Below are 23758 nucleotides of genomic sequence, written 5' to 3'. Positions count from 1 at the left end.
ATTCACAATTCAAGCTAGCTTTTCTTTATGTTCGACTACCAGAGCGGTTGGTCTTTTGTGTTAAACTAGCCAAAGTATGAGAGACTTTACAAGGTCTATATTGAGTTGCCTAAAGAAGTTCATTACTTTAGGGATCCATCTTTCTCTTATTTTATCTTTTCTCTCAGATTAGAGAATAATAGCAAGTTAAGGATCAGACAATCATTTCTACATATTAGCAACTTTTAAATATGTATTTTCTATTACATATGTAATATATAATTGAATATATATTTTAATATGTATATAAGAGAAATCTGGAGCTAGTTACAACCTTAATAATTTAAAGTGTAGAGGAAGGGGAAGAGGGGAGCTGTACTTACTTTATAAAACACCTCAACATATTAGGTAAGTTATAAAACATTTTAAAATGTGGTATGGGGTTTTTATTGATAAGCAGTTTTGATTTTAAGGATGGCCCAAAAGAAATATCTTCAAGCAAAATTGACTCAGTTTTTAAGAGAAGACAGAATTCAACTTTGGAAGCCTCCATATACAGATGAAAATAAAGAAGTTGGTTTGGCACTAAAGGTATTTTTCTTTTAAGACATAAATAAGTAGCAGTGTTGTAAGTTTCCATGGTAAATAAGATTCTGAAGTCACGAGAAATTGCCAGACATGATCATATAAACTTTTGGCATAACCAAAAGCATTACTGATGGGAAGGTACCCGCTTTTTCCTAGGAGTTGACATACTTATTTTATTCATATGAGAATGTATCTAATTCTCAGGCGCATACTATTTCTCATACCTTTACAGCATTTCATAAAATTATTCATCTGGGAACTAATTTTGACCTGCTAGTGCTGCAGTACCAGTATGTTAGCATGTTGTGTGTTCCGGGTGACATGTCCTGGTTGGTTCTCCGTCCTTGCTGTCGTTATCTGCTATAAAACAATTGCTTTCCTCCCACAGTTTTTCACACTATGATGTTGATTTTTCCAAAATATGGTTTTCTAACAATTGTGCCTGCTTTTTATGGCATCGTCAGAAATGGTATTATTTTTCGTAAGTGGCGTTCCTAGAAACTGAAGTTTGCCTGCTTTTCTAAGCAGAGAAACATTATTCTTTTTTGACAAATCTGTTATATTGAAATATCCTAGCCTAGTAATTCTCTGCTTTCTCAGTTTGAGTATCTCGAACATGTTACTTTTGTCAGGGACTGAGGATTGTCATGAGGGCAATAAATTGTCCTGTGTTGTGACAGAGTGATACACTTGGGAGGTGATCAGAATCTTTGTTTTTCTTTCTCTCCTGTTCCTCACAGAACTCACTGTCATGTTTTGCAGCCCATCTTCTGACCTTGCTTCTGAATTTGCTTGTTAATAGTCTCTTGCCTCAGAAGCTAGGTGGCATAATAAGAAAGATACTCAGTTTTTGTCTCTGGTTCCTGGCAGAGCTAAAACCCTTGTAATATCCTTTGGTGAGGGTGATAGGAGCATCCTTTGTTCTGATGAGGCTTGTTGGCCCCTGGGTAGTTCAGCCCCACTCTCAACCTTCAGGGATGGGAGAAGGTCTAGAGGTTGATTTAATTACCAGTGGCCAATGATTTGATCAGTCATGCCTAAGTAATTATGCTTCCATTAAAACCCTTAAATGACAGAGTTTGGGGAGCTTCCAAATTGGCGAATACATCCATGTGCCAGGAGGGTGGTGTACCCCAACTCTGCAGGGACAGAGGCTCCTGCACTCAGGACCATTCCAGACCTCACCTTAGTGCCTCTTCATCTTGGTGTTCATTTGTATCCTTTGTAATAAACTATAATAAGTATAGCATTTTCCTGAATTCTGTGAGACCTAGCAAATTATCAAACCTGAAGTCAGGGGTTGTGGGAACCCTCAACTTTGTATCTAAGTTGGACAGAAGTGTGGGTTATCCTGGGACCAGATACTTGGCAGATGGCACCTAAAATAAGGAAATTCTTGTGGGACTGAGCCCTTAAACCTGTGGAGTCTACTGCTAACTCTGGGTAGTAAGTGTCAGAATTGGATTGAATTGTAGCACTCTCAGTGTCAGAATTGGTTGATGACAGGAGGGAAAAAAAAAAATCCCGACTAGATGATTAGGTTTTCTAGAAAATTATAAAGCTATAAAAAAATGACTTTATTTAAAAAACTTATGTGTTTTCTTGTGATAATAATATACACTCAGGTTAAAAAGAAAGTATGTATATAATTAAATACAAAAAATATGAAGAATATGTTTTTAAAAATACATTAAACATCATCAGTATTGGTGTATTCTTCCAGTCTTTTTCTGTGTGACTGTTTTAAAAAAAATTGTATTTTAGGTGGGTTTATATTATTTTAAAAATGTAATACTCTAATTTCTGTTTTATAACTTTATGTATATCATGAATATTTCCCCTATCATAGATAAATACTTACCCCATCATTGAAGTGTGGCATAGTATTGTATTATGAATTTAATGAAACCTTGGACTTTAGGGATTTTTCAGAGTGTTTACTGTTTTATGAGATGTTTAATGAGATGTTAAGCCCTAAATTCAAATATTCTTTGGGGGAAGACACAGAGTGACTTAACTCTAAGTAATGACTGGTTCACATCCTTTTTTGAGTCCCGTTAAATCTTCTAAGTTTCCTTTCCCAATTCTGAATCTCTTCCTGGCAAATAATTTTACAACCGGTACCAGTGAGTCAGAATTTTCCATTAAGAAAATTACTCAAGTCTAACCTGACTTGTTCTCACAAGTTTGAAAAATTAGAATGTTTTCTTTTTTCCCTCCAGTGTTGAACAGTTTGCTGTTCCTTAAAATAATTTTTTAATATATTGCGGTCATATGTCATAGCCTACCCTTCTTTTCCTCCCAGGATAATCCCAATTATTTTCACTTTTTCTCTTGACCCTGTTTTACTATCTGTTTATAGATAAAAAACATTTATCTACTATTAAATGTTTGCATTTTCCCCTGGATCCTCTTTAAATGCCACACCTGTCACGATGTCAAGCCGCAGGGTGGATTTCAGTATAATAGAGGTGACCTCCACTCATCAGAGTTGATTGTCATAGAGTCCTTCATGCCCTTTTCTGTATTTTGCCCTTTTTTTTTTTTTTTTTGAGTTGGTACTGTGCTAATCTGCATTTTCTGATTTTTTCTTTATAGGACCTTGCTAAGAAGTACTCTGACAAGCTAGAATGTTGTGAAAATGAAGTAGAAAAGATAATAGAAGAAATACGTTGCAAAGCGATTGACCGTGGAACAGGAAATAAAAATTACAGAACAACAGGGATTGCTACAATTGAGGTGTTTTTACCTTCAAGACTAAGAAAAGTGAGTCATTTCCCCAATTTATGTTTATTTGTGCTTAGTAATGTGATCAAAAAAGTCGTTTTTTATAAATCTATAATCTAGAGTTAAGATTCTTTTAAGTTACTTTACTTGTTGAACATTTATCAACTTAAAGTCAATGTTATGAATTCTTAAACTGCAGCATTTCCAAGGTAGACTTGTTCTTTTTGGACGTCCAAAATTTCACAGAGCTGTGCATCACCTTCTTACCCTTTCTAGAGTTCAAATGTTGGGCCGAGCCTGTGGCGCACTTGGTAGAGTGCTGCGCTGGCAGCGCGGCGACGCTCCCGCTGCGGGTTCGGATCCTATATAGGACTGACCGGTGCACTCACTGGCTGAGTGCCGGTCACGAAAAAACGACAAAAAAAATAAATAAAAAATAAAAAATAGAGTTCAAATGTTTAGAAATAACGGGGAATAAAAGAGGACATCAGGTTTTCTAGAACCCTGTGCAGTAGGACACATCACAAAGGAATTTGTGCTTTTTCTGTTTTGTTGGAGGTCAGAGGGCAGTCAACTGAATGCTCAAGCAGGGCCAAAATGACCTGGGTGGGGCCGCTTCATCTCAGGGCCACATTCTCAATAGTTCACATCCAGAAATGTTACTGTGGCATGGCACCTACAGGTGGCCGGCCTCTCAGGACCAATCAATGTTAATCATCCTCAGAAGAAATAAAAGTATACATGTAAAAACTTGTACATGAATCTTTATAGCAGCACTATTCACAATAGCCAAAAGGTGGAACTAGCCCAAATGTCCATCAACGGATGGATAAGTAAATGTGGTAATACCCATACAATGGAAAACTATTCAGCGATGAAAAGGAATGAGGTACTGATACATACAACATGGATGAACCTTAAAAACCTTATGCTGAGTGAAAGAAGCCAGATGCAAAAGGCCACATAATATATGATCCCATTTATATGAAATGTCCAGTATAGGCAAATCTGTAGAGACAGAAAATAGATTAGTGGTTGCCAGGGGCTGGAGGGAAAACAGTAGGGAATACGGGATGTAGGATAGGTGTTTCTTTAACGGATGATGAAAATGTTCTGAAATTTGATTATAAAGTTGGCTGGCCCTGTGACAGACCCCTTTGAGCAGCCCTGCCGGGTGGTGCCACGCTGCTGCCCCCTAGAGGACATTCGGGTTACAGGTCAGCTTGTGCTGGGCTATGTTCAACAAGCCTCTCCTCTAGGCAGGCAGCGTTTTAGTCCTTAACCAATGACCTAAGTTTACACCCTCTGATATCAGCTTTTCTGATTTCATAGACAGGATAGTAGCTCCAAAAAATGTTAAATTCAAGTACATTTTATTTTATTTGTCTTATTTTTAAATAGGATAGGAAAAACTTATTGGAGACCCAGTTGCACATCACTGGCAAAGAATTGAGGTCTAAGTAAGTATCTGTGTGCTCTGTGTCCCAGGTGCTCTGGCTCTTTTTACATCGGCTCATTTGATCCTCTGTGACCATCCTGTAAGATAGGTAGGGCAGTTATTATCTCCATTTTATGGAAGAGAAACTCGAGGCTTTGAGGTTGAAGAACTTATTTGGGCTCACCCTGGTAGGTAAGTGGCAAAGTGAGAACTCAAGACTTACAACATGCTTCTTTATTTCCTGGTATAACTTTAGATCAGGTGGGAACTCCATGCCTACCACATAGGTACTTGGTGCATGTTTGAATGAATGAATGAGTGATATAAAGAGGAGATAGCCTGTTAGTCACTTGATTGTTAGTTTTGAATTCACTTCCATAGTTCACTGACTGCTTGCTGTGACATTCAACAGAGTGTTTTAGCCTATTTCCAGCTCTTGGCCCATACCTGTCACATACTAGTGAAATCCTAACTTTGAGATCTGGTCGGTTATTTCATCTATTTGTATATTTTTAAATGGTTTTTTTGAACATCTCCAGGGCTAACCAGTCAGTGTGTTTCTTCAGCTGATTTTTCTCATTTTCTTCTTTGATCTGCATCAGGGCTGTTAGGGATGGATTCAGGAGACGTCTTTCATTCACCACACATGATTGAAAGATCGTAGGGAACAACCCTTTTGTTAGGGGCTCCTCCAGGGAGACCACAGAAGGTACAGGGGATGGATTTTCTCCTGATGTGCAGCTAGGGCCCTCCTGTTCACATGGATACACAGCACCGTGGTCTCCACTTCATGAAGGAACAAGTAGTAAAGCAGAGTTTAAAAAAGGACTATCTCTTACACAGTTTCAAATAGACATCTAGTAAGCCAGCTTCACTGTGAAGTGATGTTTGATAAAATAGCTGTCATAACTAAAATCTTTTTAATGGATAATAAATAATTTGTTTTGCTGCAGTTTTCACTGGTTTTATTTTACAGAATAGCTGAAACCTTTGGATTTCAAGAAAATTATATCAAAATTGTCATAAATAAGAAACAGCTTCAACTAGGTATGTGATGGCAAAGTATGTAGAATTTTTCGATCAAGCTAATATAGAAATAATGACTTCCCGCTTTTTTCTCACTATTCAAAAATTTCTGTCTTTGTTACATTTATAATCCAAAACCAATTATTTAGAAGTTTATTAAAATAAAAACGTGAAACAGAAAACAGCTTTTCTAAGAAATGTTTGCTCAGTGCTAGTGGGGAAGACAGACACTTGTTACAGGTCAGGTAAAATGTTGCATAGCGGAAGTCTGGGTGTGCTGAGAGTAAGTTCTCTCTGAGGGTAAAGAAGTGAAGTGAGTGGGGACAGTGGGAAGGCAGCCGTGGGGACTGTTCCATGCTGAGAATGCCTCATGTTGGAGCACTAAATTTGAGGAGCTGAAAAAGGTGCAGTATGGCTGAGTTTAGGAAGTGAGGGGAGTGCTTTTTGGTTTTGTTTTGTTTTTTCTTTGATTTTTTTTTTTTTCTTCTTTTTTTTTTTTTTTGAGGGGAGCACTTTTTAAGGATAGAAGGCCAGGCAGAGGCCGCACACTACAAAGATTATAACTGGTTCTCAGCCAGAGGTGATTTTGCCACCCAGGGGACATTTGGCATTATCTGGAGACATTTTTGGTTGTTGTAACTTGGTGGGGGTATAATAGTTACCCAAGCAAATTTAAGCATATTCTTACCAATTATGGGCATCATGGTCTGCAAGTGTTAACACAGGTTTAAGAGTTCCATTTACAGGCTTTTTTTGGTGGTGGGCTGATACAGGGATTGAACCCTGGACCTTTGTGTTATCAGCACCACACTCCAACCAACTGAGCTAACTGGCCAGCCCCTGCCAGGCACAAAACTCATTTAATGAAGAAATGGACTATTACCAGGTAAATCAGTGATTCTTATAATGTGCAGTTCTGATTTTTACAGGGGAAACCCTTGAAGAACAAGGAGTGACTCACAACGTAAAAGCGATGGTGCTGGAACTAAAGCAGTCTGAAGAGGATGCGAGGAAGAAATTCCAGGTGGAGGAAGAGGAGCACAATGAGGCTGAACTAAAGGAAAAACGAATTCAGAGGACTAAGAGAGGATTAGAGATACTGGCAGAGAGAGGTACACAGAGCTGCGGGCTTGTCTCCTCACTCGAACACTTAAACATGGCAGTGAATTGCACAAATGGGGGATTTCACATCTCTCATTGAGCTTTTCCCCCAATAGTCTAACTTCGTTTTTTTTTAGAAACTGGCTGCTAACATTTTTAATGTTGTCACTGCTTTTTAACATTGAATTAATGGCATTCCTTTTGATTTTGTTGCAGCTGAGATGGTGGTGGATCCAGAAACTACACCATACTTAGACATAGCTAACCAGACAGGCAGATCAATCAGAATTCCCCCATCAGAAAGAAAAGTAAGTTTTATAAGACATCTGTGGCCCTTTCTTGGATTTGTTGTCAGAACATAGGTGGTTTTCTAATTATTTTGTCTTGGAATGTTACAAAGGAATAGAAACCTATCTGTCTCCAGCCTTATCGACAGGATCTATAAGCAGGTGATGAGTAGCTGCATGCTTACCACAGGGCGGGTCTCACCCTGTGACTTTCAGTGCAGCAGTATAAGGTGGCGTGGCCCTACTGTCCTGTGGCAATGACTTTCCACATGCTACCTTAACTATTAGTGGCCTCCTGTTCCTGTGTCAGTGGGTTTTGTTTGGTTTATTTTATTAGAGGGCCGTGTCCCCTAAAGGGTGGATCAGAATAGGTGGCAGGGGGAACTGTGTAGTTTGAGAAGAGTCTGCAGGTGACTCCAGCAGCTGTCCCCTGTCTGCTCATACCCCCTTTCCCTGTTCTCTAAAGGGGAGTGTGTGTGTCGGGGAGGGTGTTGTCTTGGAACACATCCAAGGGGTCTTTTTTTTTTTTTTTTTTTTTTTTTTTTAAATAAAGTTGACCGGTAAGGGGATCTCAACTGTTGACTTGGTGTTGTCAGCACCACGCTCTCCCAAGTGAGCCACGGGCTGGCCCTCCAAGAGGTCCTCATAGCCTCATTTTACAACTTGGACCCTGAGATCAGTCTCTGAGGTATGGTCCAGTAGCTGCTGTGCTTAGGATCTCTAATAACTATGGGTCAAGTTAATTTTAATTTTTCTGTCTCCAAAGGACAATTTTGAGGGGTTTCACTGTATGAATTATTCCATTTTAAATTAAGAATTAAAGTTAAATTTTAGGGCCAGCCCGTGGCTCACTCGGGAGAGTGTGGTGCTGATAACACCAAGGCCATGGGTTCGGAACCTATATAGGGATGGCCGGTTGGTTCACTGGCTGAGCGTGGTGCTGACAACACCAAGCCAAAGGCTGAGATCCCCTTACTGGTCATCTTTAAAAAAAAAAAAAAAAAAAAAATTTTTTTTTTAATAAGAGAACTTTGTGGATTGATGTTTGAGCTATCAGTGTATTGATGTTTGTTTCTTTAGACATGTTGGTGATCATTTGCCCACCAGTCACTTACATTAAATGTTGACATCCAGATCTTTTTGGAAAACCTTTACAAGACTGAATTATGTAAAAATTAAAATCTAAAAAAATTAATGAACTTCAGAAAACTTTGGATCACCTTTATAAAATTGTTTTGGGAAAAAAATTGTTTTGGAAATACTAGAATTAGAAAAAACTTGATGTAAATTAAGAAAAGTGAAACAAATGCTCTTTTTAAAAAGGATACAAGCATTACAGCTGCTTTTTTTATATATTTAGTTTTATAGAATACTAGAAATAGATCTAGATGAGCAGATACTAAAATAAACCAATGAAAACAAAGGGGCAGGTGTTGGTTATGACCATATCAGCCACAGTAAATTGAGTGCTTGGTTTCAGTGTCTAAATGAATAAACCTTTAATTATATTTTTCTTACTTTGGGCTTTTAGATTGAGTTGTGATCTTATTTTTTTTTTTTTTTACTTTATCATTATTATTATTTTTAGAATTAATATGCTTTTAACAATGTGGTTTACTATATTTTAAAGTGATGTTTTTTTAAATCCTAAATCCATATTTTTTCCTAGGCCCTTATGTTAGCTATGGGATATCATGAGAAGGGCAGAGCTTTCCTGAAAAGAAAAGAATATGGACTAGCCTTGCCATGTCTGTTGGATGCTGACAAATATTTCTGGTAGGCACTTTTGTACTTGGTAAATGCCAGTTTTAAGGAAGATACCCCCAGTTATACATAGCACCCTCCCAACCCCCTACACTTCAGACTTCAGATTTCCATTTAGACAGTGGTTCATGTAATAGAGTAGTTACAGTGTAGACCAATTTGTGAATTATTTCTCTTCCCTTTGTATGACCCTCTCTTCCCTGTAAAGAAAAGAATTTTGTAAACATACTCATTAATTTTTTTTATAACAAACATATAGGATTTCATCTTTTTTCTTTCTTTTTTTTGTGACGTGTTGCCAACCTGAACTATCTGTTATAAGTTCCCCATCAGATTTTCACCTGATGGTTTTGGTGTAGACGTTGGTGATAATTCTCCAAATCCATCGTTTCATCGGGGCCTGCAAAATGGTGATACCCTGTTCCTCCTGCATTTATTGCTGGACTTCTTCTGAAAAGAAATATTTTTTCTCATCAGCTATTTGGTTATGCTGAGGTACAATTTATACAGGAAAGACAAAATACTTGGGATCTTTCTCCTTCTATTCTTATTTTCAGAATAAATGAGTTGCTTCTCAAGCTTCCCCCAGAGGTAACCAATGAGGTTTTCTTTTTCTTTTTTTTTTTTTTTGAGTATCAGTGTTAACTCATGGATTTTGACACATTGATATGTTTCAAATTTCAGTGCTTAAATTGGCCATTTTGGCTGGCAGGTGGTACCTGTGTCTGTTTGACCTGATCCTGGTGGTCTTTGTAGTCTCTGATCTCTGGAGCCCAAAGATATTCCAGGCTCATCTTAGACATTTCAGATTCCAGACCAGGAATCAGCAATTCTCCAAAGGATTCCCTATTCTTCTTAATGGGAAATGGTACTTAGAGACTATAATCCAAGTATATTAAACATTTGAAATTAGACTTGGTATTTGAAAATGGTCAAAAGTTAACAACTTTAGTGTTGACTCCTTTTCCATTTTGGTGAATTTTGTGTACTCTTCAAGAAGATGAATTAATGCTGGCGAACTTATAAGCATACTTTTTGTGTGATTTCCCCCTCTTCGTGAAGGCAGTCAGCTGTGAAGCAAGCCAGTAGTGCAGGTGGAGGAAACTTCAATGGTTCCATTTCCTTTCCCACTTGATTTTTTTTCTCTACCTTCTCCAGTAAGCTAGAAGTTCTGTCACAACTTTCTACTCTACATCTTGGGGTATGGTATGTAAGTATGATGAGAATAGTTTCTTTCCCTATTTAAAACTAAAAGTGGGAGTTCTGCTTTTAGCCAAGATGGTTAACAGGTGCTGGATTTACCCCTCACCAGAAGCGGCTAAAAACCAGGCAAAATGTGTAAAACAGTGACTTCCCTGCACTGCAGGACAGTGACTCTGAGGTGGGCAAACAGATGAGAAGAGCCCTGTGATTGTTTAAACCTTCTGCCTGGAGAGAGTTGCAGGCTACAGTGCAGGGAGGGCAAACCCAGGCCCAGCTTCATTCTTCCCCCGTTGAGAAGGAACTAGAAGTTTGGGAGACTGAGGAGATGAGAGGAGAGCTGCCCCAGAGAGCATGTCGGAGAGGTTCAGAGGGTCCCCTTTGAGTCTTCTGCCGAGTGATGCTCAGCATGTGCATGTGAAACTACCCAAGGCTGGGCAAGGTGCCACCTGAAAGAAGCAGAGAGAACAATCCACAGAGTTCACAGAGGGCCAGGAATGGTTTGTGTTCCCACCAGCCAGAGTGGAGAACTTTGTAATCACAGGACATCAGACAGAGTGTTCAGAAAGGTATTGCTTCAGTGCTAGGGCAAAATTAGCCCTAACAGCTGCACTGATCCCACCCAAAAAAGCTTAAAAGCTAGCCTTGACCAGTAGCATTAAGTTATATTTTTTAAGTAAAGTCATGTGTTAAGGATATCCCTAACAAAGCTCAATAATTTAGCAATACAGAAATATCCACTGTCCAATTAAAAATTAGCAGGCATGCAAAGAAACTAGAAAATACAACCCATAATGAGAAAAATTGATCAATACAAATAGATCCAGAAGTGACACAGAAGATAGAATTAGTAGACAAGGGCAAAATGGTGACTGTGTTAACGAGAAGGTAGAGGAGGGATTGAATGTGTCAGAGGAAAATGTGGGAGATATACAGAAGACCTACACTGGAATTTGAGAGATGAAAAGTACATTGGGTGGCATTAGCTGCAGAAAATAGACACTGCAGAAGAAAAGATTAGTAAATGTGAAGACAAGGCAATAAAAACTATCCAACCTGAAACAGAAAAACAGCTGGAAAACAAACGAACAGTGTCAGCAGGCCGTGGAACGACAGCAGGCAGTCTGATGGATGTATGTTGGAGCCCTTGAAAAGGCAGGCAGGCGACACAGAAGACGTTTGAAGAAATAATGTCCCAGTTGCTTCCCAGTTTGACAAAAACTATAAACTCTCAGATACAAGAAATTTAATGTACCCCAAGTACAAGAAATATGAAAGAAACAACCAAAAAACCTACAACCAAGGCACAGTATAATCCAGTTCCTTAAAACTAGTGAAAATGGCTTTTTAGCCAACCTTTCTTGAAAAAAGATACTTTAGCTTATTACCCTTTTTGAAATTAATCTTTGTTCATTTTACATAAACATTTTAAACTTGTAAGATAAACCATAAATTTCTGTTAAATAGCCAACTTAAGCCCAAATGGGATTTAATTTTTCTAAAGCTAGGCTCAGTAGATTTTATTTAAATAAGTGTTGTACACTTAAATTAATTAAATTTTAAAATGTTGTATTTTAATTAATGTTGTTTTCAACATGAAAATGTATTGAAAGTATTGAATATTAAAGTTACTAAAACTATAAACCAAACAAGGCAATACTAATAAAACAATATGTACTCTAAAACACAATTTTATATCAGGCTTTACAAAATCAGTTTTTTTTCCCCAAGTGACATGATCATGTTCATATATATGACTAGCAGTTTCAAAATTATTACATGGAGGTGTAGATTTCTTGAAATTATTATTATTATTATTTTTTTAAAGATGACTGGTAAGGGGATCTTAACCCTTGACTTGGTGTTGTCAGCACCACACTCAGCCAGTGAGCGAACCGGCCATCCGTATATGGGATCCGAACCTGGGGCCTTGGTGTTATCAGCACCGCACTCTCCCGAGTGAGCCACGGGCCGGCCCTAGATTTCTTGAAGTTAAAGAATGAACTGTACCTCTCTAAAATGAGTCCTGTACTTTGTGGTGTTTTTTTTATTTTCCTGCACACTCAGTTCTGGGTCAAGCTTGATATAAGCACATGTTGACTTTATTTTTAATTGAAATGAGGCCGTTGCTTTCCTATGAATGGCAGGATAACTTTCTGCCACAGAAACCAGACGTATGTAGAGGCAGATCAGGAAATCTCACCTTGCGTGTAAGATTAGACCCTAGTCCACAAAGTTCACTCTTTTCTCTCAAAGTGAAGTTCTCAGACTGAGCAGAAGATTTGGAGAAAGTGCCCTTCTCCCAGTCCTCCACCTGAGTTGTGTGCACATGTGTGTAAAATATGGTGTATAAGTTATCAAATATTCACAAAGAATAGTAATGTTGAAGGGACAACAGACAAATATAAAAGTCCTGCTCTGACACATTTTTCTTGCCCCGCCTCCTCCCCACCATGGTCTGTACAGGCCCTCCCCTTGGGAGACCACCATTTAAAGAGTAAATGACAAAATCAAATTCCTTTTAGTTTTTCTTTTTTTCCAAGCATATTTTGATAGGTAAGACAGGAAGCTTGAGGGCATGTGGATTTTGTAGTTTTATGCAAGAGCAGTCTTATTTTTAGTAGAATCCTAATAAAAACAAGTATATAAAACCTTTAAAGTTTGTTAATGTGTAATGCATGGTTCCATATGTTCTTTCTTTTTGAAGACTTGAGATCCAGATTTGCATTGTGAATTTTTAACCTAATCACAACTTAAATCACTTTAGTGGCTGTTTTTGTCAGCATTTCGCCTGGACCATTATTATCTTTCTTGCTTTCTCTGCACCTGGCTTTAGCCCACTGCCACTGCTACAGAGTAGCCTTTAGTCAGCACGTGGGCCCTGGGCCCTCCTGAAATCAGCTAGGCTTTTAAAGCCTTGCTTTTTCTGGATTGTTTTTCCTTCCAGCTTGAATGTGTCATTGAACGTGAATGCCCTTTTCGAGACTTCATCAGTTGAGGCTTTTGTAGTAAGCAGTGATTTTTTTGGTGTGTCTCTAAAGCAGTGGTTCTCAACCTTGGCTATACATTAGAATCACCTAGAGAGAGTTTAGAAATACAACATCTAGGCCCCACCCCCAGAGGTTTCTGTTATAATTGGTTTAGATGGGGTCACAGCATCAGCATTTCTCAAAAAATAGAAATTTCTTACATCCGGGTAATCCTAATTTGCAATCAGGTCTGGGTACCACTGCTTTAAAGCATGGTCTCCGCTGTTTGCTGAGGGGCTCTCACACAGTGGCCTCGGGTTCTGCTTCCTCACAGGCCTCTTGCCCAGCATAGCAAGGGCATGTGTTTGTATGGGTGTGTGTCCTTGTGCAGCTGGTGTTAAGCTGCTATTCCTGAGCCTTAATTTCTTTTTACCTCCACTGGAAGGATTCAGATTATAAATATAACTCCCTTCTTAAACATTGGGATCTTTTTTAGAGCCGTCAGTCTTCGAAAATACACCAAGAACTGGGAAAGAATTCCAGTAATTCACAAAAAGGTTTCTAATGCGACTTGTCAGTGATGTCATTTCCTTTCTTTTCCCAGTGAGTGCTGCAGAGAGCTGCTGGACACAGTGGATAACTATGCCGTGCTCCAGCTAGATATAGTGTGGTGTTACTTCCGCTTAGAGCAACTGGAATGCCTTGACGATGCAGAAAAAAAATTAAACTTGGCCCAGAAATGCTTTAAAAATTGTTATGGAGAAAATCATCAGAGACTGGTTCACATAAAAGTATGGTATTTCTGTAATTTGTCTTATGTACTGTTGAGCCCATTTCTAGAATTTGTGTTTATTCTCGTAGTATTTACACTGCTGCCAAAAGGTGATTTTATTTTGATGGTAGTATGCAATATGCTCTTTTGAAGCTATATTTTTATGAAGTGTTAAATGTTTTACAAATGTGGCTGTTTCTCTGGTGTGTGCGTTTGGCCCAGAGGAGCACAGTTTTCTGTTCATAGAACCTCCCTGTTGATCATCTGAGCAGGAGAGAGCTGGTGACTTCTCTTTGGTCAGTAGAGTCTGATGTAAGATGTAAGTGCAGACAATAGACTTTGAACAGGAACATTTTGCTTGAATGAGTCACAGCACAAGAGCTGTGATTTGAGTAAGGATTTTAGTATGATTTCAACAAGTCATCAAAATTCTGCTCATGCGGAATATCTTTTGCCTGGTTTGGGTTTTTGTCTACTTCCGTACTGACCAGAAGGGCCACTGTCCTGGATGTCTGGAGACAGGGGCTCTGATGCCATTTCCTCCTGTGTGGCACAGGGATGTCATTGTGCTTGGGGACTTCATTTTTGCCATCAGCCACAGTGAAGCTAGTGACATTTTAGTACCACCATTTTGCTCCTGTGGAGACAAAAGGAATTACAGATGTGAGTATTATAGACCTGTAATTAGAAATAAGACAATTTTCTCCTTTCCCCCGCAATAATTTTAGGGAAATTGTGGGAAAGAGAAGGTATTGTTTTTAAGACTCTACCTGCTTCAAGGTATCCGAAACTATCACAGTGGAAATGGTGAAGAGGCTTGTGAGTATCTCAACAAGGTGAGAAAACTCTTAACACTGTAGCCATTTTCACCTCTTTTTTTTTTTTAATCCCCAGAAGTTAATAGTTTGTGACTTGTGAGAAAAATGCCCTTCTCTCCTGTTCGCTCTTCCTCACAGATACCAGAAACATATTTGTATTTGTTAGGGTACAGGCAAGAGGCTGTAATAAGGAAACTTCAAGAAGACAATGACTTTAGTTGGCTAGAAGTGTGCATCTTACTCGTCTAGCAGTCTGGATGTGTGCAGCGCAGGCAGCAGCTGCACCAGCCTTGGCCCCAGGTCGCTGCCGTCAGTGCCTCTCCCATGGCAGAGGGGGCAAGAGAGAGTCTAGGGCAAGCCTCTTCAGAATGACCCAGATGCTGTGCCCATTGTTCAGGCCACGTGCCGTTGGCCCAGACTTAACCACCTGCTACACCTAGCTGTCGGGGGTGAGAAATGCCACGTGCACAACTGTATTTCAGAGTTTTTTACTGCAGAAAGATGGGAATAGTGGACACTAGTCCCTTACACAACACCCAGCCTATTCGCCCGTGTTATCTGATGGATGAGTTATGTGGTAGAGATAGCATCGTCTGTTTCCATTCATACTAGCTGATAATAAGTCAGATTTAGAGCTTTTATCTAAAATCTGACACAGCATATTTCACGTTGGGTACGATCTAACTTCTTTTAGGCTTTAGCTCTGTGTTAAGCTTTAACATTGCTATAGTTATATGATTCTTTATATTTCTCCCTGTCTGTAGGCACGTCAGCTTTTTAAAGAGCTATATATTGACCCAGCAAAAGTCCAGAATCTGATGCAGTTGGGATTTACTGCCCAGGAAGCCCGGCTTGGCCTAAGGGCGTGTGATGGGAATGTGGATCACGCAGCCACTCATCTCACCAACCGCAAAGAGGTACCCTCTCCCCTGCTGTCCCCAGGCTTGACTGATGCCTGTGCCTTTGAGTAGGTTGTGAAACATGAGGCAGTAGCAAGCTTGTTTCCAAAATGCCTTAGTTCTCTTGGGTATGAAAGAACAAAAAAGATAATCCCATAGGAGATAGTAATAACAAGGAACTCTCTATCACTCCAGATTGGGAAGGAAGGAGAAACTTGTCTTTTTTAATTACGTCAATTTTCAGATGGTGCAGTTTCCTTAGTTTTATTTACTGCTGTGGTTGCAGGTTAAACAAGCGATCTTCTCTCTTTTTTTTAACATCATAGTGTATTTCTGGAAGCCATTTTAAAGGGGGTGTTTTTCCATGGGTGGGGCTGTTATAGTTTGGGATTGCATTCTTGCCTAGAAACATAAACCAACTCATAGAAACAGTAGTGTTACTGTGAAAGCACAGGTAAAAAACTACAATCATTTAAAACAGTACATTAAAGAAAAGTTTAGAACTTTGGAATTAGAAGGAACCTTATCATATCCAATATGCTGGTTTTACAGTAAAGGAATTGAGGTGTAGAGAGAGTTAATGAGGGAATATTAGCAGTAGAACCATTTTTCTTCTCTCCAAAGCAAGAAGTTGGCACTAGATTATCTCACAGGTCCTTTCTAGCTGTAAGCTGCAACCGTAGAAATCTCTACAATCTTTTCATGTATGCATTCTCTTGTTTCCCTTTTTGCTAAATACCATGGTAATCCTGAAGAAAAAAAACAGAGCATGAGGAAGGGGGTATTTGGAAGGGGGCAGGAAGGCAAGTGGTCATTTGCCTGCCTGGTGCTGAGGTGGGAGTGGATTCATGGGTTGATTACGTGGTAACCAGTCAAAAGGGCTGTTTAGGTTCTCCTTTTCCATCACTAGCCATGCTAGTTACCTTTCTCCCCCCGTCTGCCCTTGTCTGCTCTCCTAATTACATTCCATTGGGTCCTGCGGTAGAAGTTGGTGAGCATGAAAAGGCCAAGACTTTGGAAAGCTAAGTTCTATGTGTTTGCATTTTATGTAGTCTAATTCAGTACTAACAGAAAAGCAAACATTGCTAATACAGCATTTATTACTTTACTAACAAGTAATTGTCCATAAGATTTCACTAGCATTTGTAAAGGCTATGTTTTAACGTGAGATAGTTTGAAAAATAATTTTCAGCATTGTATACTACTTTATAGTTTATGAAACAGTCTAACAGTCATGATGTCATTCAGCTCTGCCTGTGACCACCTGTGAAGCCACAGGGACAGATAACTCTCATTTTACAAATGAGGAAAACCGTGGCTCGGAGACTGACTTTTAAAGTATAGGGGAGTCATATCATGCACATCTCTGAATTTAGTATAAGCTTTTGATGAAAATGCAGGTGAGAAGCAGCGGTGTGCGTGGTGCGGTTGATCCTGCTCCCTCTTCCACCTGGTGGACATGCGTCAGTTAGGATGCTGTTGGTTGAAAGCGACAAAAAAAAAAAATTTAGATTCACCTAAACAACAAAAAAAGGCAAGTTGTGGGACTTATTGGCCAATTTACTGTAAAAAGTCCAGCAGTGGACTGGGTCTTAGGGTAAGTTGATTCAGTGGCCTGCCCATGTCACTGAGGACCTGGTGTCTTTCTGCCTCCCCTCTGTGTCATCAGTGTCATCTGATCACACCAAGAGTGATGTGTCCCAGAATCTTCAGTGAAAGTCCTGAGCCTCTCACTGATTGGCCACCCCTGAACCAATCATTGAGGCCAGGGGAATGCCAAGATCTGATTGGCTTAGACCTGTGGCCAGAGATTCAGGTTACCATGTTAGCTTAGACCACTCAGGGCCTGTGGGGGGGGGATGGGCCCTGTGCCTTGGGGGTGGATAAAATAGATGTTGGGAAGACAAATGTAACGTCCCACAGAACATGAGCTCCCATGGGAGATACAGCATAGGAATCCACTGCCCTCCCAGTTCCTGAGTCTCGAGTTGGAGTGTCTCTCTGCCCTGACTGCCTTATGTACAAGTCTGTATGTTTTATACAACATGGCCCTGAGTACAGGCCAGTTTCTCATCTGGCAGAAGAAACTGGGACTGTAGAAACTGAGATCACTTACAGTGCTGCAGTAGGAGGCGGCCTCGAGCGCCACTTGGCAGCCTTCCTAGGAGGCTTCAACAGCTCATTTCCACTATATGTAGCCTTCAGCCCTGACTTTAAAACCCACTTCTCACTTAAGATTTGATTCCACTGTGTTCATAAAATATTTCAGTGCAATACTCATTGTCATTTATTTGGTCTCTATTATCTTTCTAACTCTCTCTAGTTAAAGAGAACTGAGAAAATAATTTTCCCATTTGTCTACATGATTAAAAGAAATCTGACTGAGACATTTGTAACTATCTTTTTTTTTTTTCGTGGCTGGCTAGTACAGGGATTGAACCCTGGACATTGTTGTTATCAGCACCGCTAACCAGTTGAGCTAACCAGCCAGCAGTTAAAAAAAAAAAAAAGTATTCTTTGAGGCTCTAGCTGGTGTCAGATCTGTGTTAGGTAACACCTGGATCCTTGTTGCTGGCTGGCATTGTCTTTCTCTATGCTTGAATGTTATGCATATTTCTTAGCCTTTTGAAATATAAATGGAAGAAGCTGTAATTGAAAGCAGAGGATGGGGTCCAGTAAAGGCATTTTACGTGGGGTGTATGTGTGAATAAAAGTTGAAATGTGAGGGCCGGCCCGTGGCTCACTCGGGAGAGTGCGGTGCTGATAACACCAAGGCCCCGGGTTCGGATCCCATATACGAATGGCCGGTTCGCTCACTGGCTGAGCGTGGTGCTGACAACACCAAGTCAAGGATTAAGATCCCCTTACCGGTCATCTTTTTTTAAAAAAAAAAAAAAAAAAAAAATTGAAATGTGAGTCATATGGGATAATTTTGCTGGCAGGCCTGATCGATACCATGTAGCAGGGTAAGGACAGGTTGGAAGCCTTGGTGGGGCCCAGGGAACTGGAGCCCTGGATGTTAGAATAAGAAACTGGAGCCCACTGGGAAGGCGGTGGGGGCTACTGCATTCTTGTGAGCAAGTGGGTGAGATGATGCAGCTCACTGTGCTGTGCAGGAGCAGGAGGGGTTGGAGCTGGGGAGAGTGGCCACCAAGAGGCAGATAGAGGACATCCGAGGCGAAGGGAGTCGGTGCCATGCTTTCTCCAGGGAGCTCACCAGTAGGTCCCCGACATTAGAAACAGGAAGTTAGTCTGAGGATGCTTCATCCCGGCAGTGGTTTCGGCAGCCACTCCGTCCTGCCTCGTCCTCCCACTGACCCCGTGGGAATCTTTGGCTCCACACCCATGTTTCCTTTCTTTTCCCAAGGATGAGACCACTGTCTCGCTGTAGGGAGAAGATAGAGGGCACCTGCTGCCTGGCTGAGCCGGGGGCAGGAGTAGGTCTCTTGGAGGAGAAGCTACTGTGTTCTTCCTTGTGTTCATTGCTGCTGACCTCGGGGCTGTCTCTCTGGGAGGATGTGTTGATCACTTAATTTTCTTGAAAGGTTTCTCTCTCCTTATTGGCAATCAAACTTGTTTTTTTTTAAGCAGCAAAATTCCTTTTTTTAAATGACATTTTTGTGACGTAACAGCTTACAAAACAAATTAGAACTCTCTTGATTGGGGCTGGGTGGGAGAGGGGAAAAGACTAGAACCCTCCACAGCCACCTCAGGCTCTAGCAGCAGCACTTCGCACCTCTGAGAAACAGGGTTGAGGACCTTTGTCTCCTTGAGCATTCTGTAGGTTCAGAATGGATAAAGAGGCTGTAGAATGTACCAAAGTCCTCGCTCCCCAGAGGGTGGTGGGTGGGCCAGAAGCACTGGCATCGCCAGGAGCCACACCCACCCCCTGCTGGTTCAGAATCCACATTTTAACGTGAATCCCTGCGCAATCATCAAAGGCTGAGAAGTCCCCGCTCCCAGTGCAGGAAACTCCTGCCCTCTCCCTAGCAGGAGGTCCACCCACCTCTCTCTGGTTGCTCGCAGCCTGCTGTGATGCCAGATGGCGGGGCTTTTGAGGCACCTCCCTCCTACCTGGGCAGAGGTCTCCACTGTACTGCTCTGCCCTCAGGAGCCCGCCACGGTGCTCTGCCCTCACAGCTCTCTACCCTCTGACTGGGCTGGGATAGATAGAGAGAGGTCCCCCTCTTCTCTTGTTATTTTGCTTTGCCTGGCCACCTCAAGAATCCTCCAGAGCATAGATGGACAAGGCTTCCTGGGTAATCTCAATCCCTAACTCAGTGGGACTTTGCCCTTTTTTTAAAGGAACTGGACCAAATAAAAAAAGAGGAAAAAGAAAAGAAAAGACGCCACCTGGACAGCATAAACTCTCTGAAAGGGATGGGCTACTCCATGCATGCAGCCAAACAGGCCCTGCATCAGGCCAGCGGGAACCTGGATGAAGCCCTGAAGGTAAGGGCTGTGGCCTGTCCCCCAGCAGCAGGCCCGCTGCTTCCACAGCTCTCCAGCATCCTCCGCGGTTCATGGAGCCCACACCTGTGGACCTCCTCCTAATTCCTGGTTTGGATCTGAGGGTCAGCACTCTCCTGTTCTCTAGCCCAGGGACAGAGCCAGGAAGACGGGCCTCATGCTTGGTATTTGGCCCAGGCCTCCTGGCTCAGGGAGATGGTGCTTGCCCACACTGGCAAGAGTCCACAGGCCAGGACTTGGTGCACAGTTTTCGTTTGCAGCAGAAATTGTTTAATGTAAATAGGTATAATTTCCAAAGTGGAGAGGAGAATGGTAATTAAAGTTTTAGCATGACTTTATGGAACTAAATTTTTTTATTTCAATATCTAGTTTTAATTATTTAGTCCATACTGCATCCTCAGCAGTAACAGACAGGTTGGGATCCAGGCCAGTCGCACCTTTCCCTTTCCCATCTTTGGTCATGAAGCAGATTGAATCCTCAGTAGGGGCAGGTGCTGTGCTGTGCCCCAGCAGCTTGACCAGGGAGATGCCTTCTGCCGTTGGGAGCCCACAGGTCAGTAGTGGACAGGCACAGAGTTAGAGCCCTTGGGTTGAGTCTACCAAGGGGTTACCTGGGGGTGGCAACCTGCAGCTGGCCACACCAGGAGGGGTGGCTCTCTGGGCAGTTGCAGGGTCAGTGGTGGGGCTGGAGGCCTGGGCCAGCGGCGCCCCCAGGAGGTGTTGGGCTGCTGTAGCTTAGGTCATGTGCTTGCCGGAGGCAGGGCTCATGGGGTTGGGGGCTGTGGCTGGAGACAGGGCTAGATAAGTAGGCAGGAGTTCCCACCGGGCATTGCAGGCAGTGGGGGCCTGCCCTGCCTTTGCCTGTATCCCTGTCCCACTCCTCAGAGGGCCCCCCCAGGTCAGTATTTTTGTTAATATGTATAGATATATTTCTCGAATTAAAAATTATTTGATTAGTTTGATTTTTTGTGTTGGAGAAATACAAAAGGGACAGGAAATTCTGAATATCTGAAGGGATGGATGGGGCTCAAAAATAATAGCTTTTAATTATAGAAGTAGTGCATAAATACATTTAGCCAGCGTACAGGTATTTGGTGTTAGAAGGTGACTTCCCCAAAAGATAGTTAACATTAAGAGTAAGTGTTGTCAGATGAAGAAATCGAGGGTCAAAAGAAGACTACTGCCTGCCTGACATTTTCAGTCTGGGGACATGACACCGTCAAAAGACAGATTGGGGCAGCCCTGAGCTGCCTGAGAAACCTTTGTGTATGAGTCTGCGTGGCCTCGAGGTCCAAGGGCTTTCTTGTTTGTTTCTTGTGGTACTCCTTCGCAGCCCTCCCTGCCTGCTCAGGAGGAGGGATCTCTTTGCCTGGCTGGTCTTGCTCCACCTTCAAGCCTCACCTGATGTGACCTTTGGCCAGAAGCCTTCCGTGTGTGCCAGCCTGGGTTGGGCCCTTTCTCTGCCTCATGGCACCCTTTGCACGGCCCCACCACAGTGTCCCGCACTTGTGTATGGTCCTGCGAGCAGCAGAGCTCGGGGCTGTGTCTGCCTAGCACATGATGGGTGCTGCCTCTGTTTGCACGTGACCAGCTGTTAGTGGAGAGTAAAGGGTGTTCCTCTGTGTTTTCAGATTCTCCTCAGTAATCCTCACATGTGGTGGTTAAATGATTTAGATCCAGAAACCAACAACCATGGAGAAAGTCCTTCCCAGGAAAACATTGACCAAGTGAGTGACATGCTTTCGTGCCCTCTTCACTCCCCAGCCTTGGATGGGGTTGGTTGGAGTGCCCAGGATGATGGCAGGACAGGGTGAGTCTGGGCTGAAGCTTAGCTCCAGGTGTGACCTGTCCGCGCCACCTGAGGAGGCCCAGCCAGGGCTGGGAGGAGTGGAGCAGGAGGTGTCTCCTTAGAGCAAGAAAGATAGGAAGCCTTGGGAAGTTGTTCATTCTATAAGTTTGCCACCTCTTTTTTCTATGTACTGCTTCTTACATCAGCCCCATTTCTCTGCCTGTGACATAGAAGGACTTCCCTGTGTCCTGTGAGACCCATCCAGCTTTGTGTCCCAAGCAACCACTCGTTTGTGTCTACCTGCCCCCCCCCCTGCCATGTTAGTGTGCCTACTGCATGTGGCCGCTTAACTGATGGTGCCCTGATTGGGTGTGTATGCCACTTTGCCATCAGCTCCCAAGCTTGCTACTTGTCCTGAGATGACACTGACCTGTCTGACTCACGTCTTCCGAGATCCTTTTCAGATGGCTTCACATTCAGCTGTGGTGCTGAAGAGTGACTTGTGCAGAAAGGGAGTGGTGTGCATTTCATGAGTCTAAAAACGAGACAAGGCTGTCCTAACTGTGCCCATGTGGATGACAGGAGTGCTGGGCGTGGGGCTGGAGGTCAATGTCTGCACCATAGGCTGAGCTTTGGCATCACCGCCGTCACCTCCCTGTGTTCTCCCCTAGCTGGTGTACATGGGTTTTGATGCGGTAGTGGCCGAAGCTGCGCTGCGAGTGTTCAGGGGCAACGTGCAGCTGGCAGCTCAGACGCTGGCTCACAGCGGAGGAAGCCTGCCCCCCGACCTGCAGCTCTCGGTGGAGGACTCTTCATCAACACCGTCCACGTCCCCTTCAGACTCCGCAGGTAGGTCTGAGGTCTCTGAAGACCACGTTGAGAGCCAAGTGTTCTGCAAAGTCAGGAGCTGTCAAGATCAGGCATGTGCCTTTGGCCAAGGCAGATGTGGAGACTGAGAAGGGCGTTCTCTGACGTCACTGTGCAGGCTGCTTAGACAGTGTGGCCACAAGAGGCACAGTCTGAACTTGACTTTGATCGTGCAGTCATGCCAAGGATTGTTCTCCTTACATAACTCACCTATTACTATGATGTTTTATTGTAGGAACCTCCAGTGCCTCAACAGATGAAGACATGGAGACAGAGGCTGTCAATGAAATACTGGAAGACATTCCAGAACATGAGGAAGATTATCTTGATTCAACTCTGGAAGATGAAGAAATTATTATTGCAGAGTACTTATCCTATGTAGAAAGTATAAAGTCAGCAACAAAGAAAAACTAAATGATGGACAGAAATAAGTACTGAGTTTCTGCTTATAAATTCTATCACTATGAAAAGTCTAATGCAGCTCCTTTTGTCCTTTTTACTTTTTGTCTGATTTTGCTCCAAGAGTTCTTCCTCTGCAGGCTGTGGGGGCAGACGGGTGTAGAAGGTGGAGAGGAGACTTGTTGGGTTGGGAGGGAGTCCTGGTCCTTCGCAGGTGGCCTGGGGAGGGAAGTTCTTCTGGCCTGGCTGCCCCCTGCTTAGCTTCTCACCCAGAAATGGGAAGGCGGCTTGCTGCTGGGGCATGGGGAAGGGAGGGGAGGGAGGGTGCCGGACACATGTCCTCTGCATCCCACGCTGCTTGCTGCCCTCCTGCACCTGCTGCATTCGCTTCCCTTCCCACGTCTTCCTGCACCAGCCTCACGCCGCCCCGAAATCCTTCAAAGCCTCATTCCAAGTGCTGGGGGCACAAAGATGAGGCCCAGGCTACGGGGCAATGCCACCTGTGGCCTGAAACGTCTGTGGTTTATGTTCTTAGTTCAGTAAAATATGCTCTTGAAATTCAAGGTTGAAATTCAGACAATGTGTATTCAAAATTCCTCATTACAAAGAAAAAGTCATTTACTCAACAGGAGAATTTTAAATGCTGACCAAAGCAACTTATTTTT

General features: G+C 42.3%; 1 protein-coding gene across 1 annotated transcript; it reads left to right on the top strand.

Annotated features, from left to right (window-relative positions):
• Positions 1 to 451: 451 nt before the first annotated feature.
• NUB1 (negative regulator of ubiquitin like proteins 1) lies at positions 452 to 23170 on the top strand. Its single transcript, XM_063099109.1, has 14 exons — positions 452 to 570; positions 3166 to 3333; positions 4696 to 4754; positions 5709 to 5779; positions 6688 to 6870; positions 7076 to 7167; positions 8816 to 8922; positions 13684 to 13870; positions 14580 to 14687; positions 15434 to 15586; positions 19874 to 20020; positions 21670 to 21765; positions 22499 to 22676; positions 22930 to 23170. Exons 1-14 carry the CDS (start codon positions 454 to 456, stop codon positions 23106 to 23108), a joined length of 1845 nt encoding a protein of 614 aa, XP_062955179.1. The 5' UTR covers positions 452 to 453; the 3' UTR covers positions 23109 to 23170.
• The last annotated feature ends 588 nt before the right edge of the window (positions 23171 to 23758 follow it).

This window comes from Cynocephalus volans, chromosome 6 (genome assembly GCF_027409185.1).
Source record: "Cynocephalus volans isolate mCynVol1 chromosome 6, mCynVol1.pri, whole genome shotgun sequence".
Classification (NCBI taxonomy): domain Eukaryota; kingdom Metazoa; phylum Chordata; class Mammalia; order Dermoptera; family Cynocephalidae; genus Cynocephalus; species Cynocephalus volans.
This window is presented reverse-complemented; position numbering and strand designations above follow the sequence as displayed.

Excerpts from the sequence above, each read along its gene's own strand:
- NUB1 (XM_063099109.1), top strand. The coding sequence starts at position 454 with ATGGCCCAAAAGAAATATCTTCAAGCAAAATTGACTCAGTTTTTAAGA. Across the intron at positions 3,334-4,695 it reads TACCTTCAAGACTAAGAAAA|GATAGGAAAAACTTATTGGA; the intron begins GTGAGTCATTTC and ends ATTTTTAAATAG. Across the intron at positions 20,021-21,669 it reads ACCTGGATGAAGCCCTGAAG|ATTCTCCTCAGTAATCCTCA; the intron begins GTAAGGGCTGTG and ends CTGTGTTTTCAG.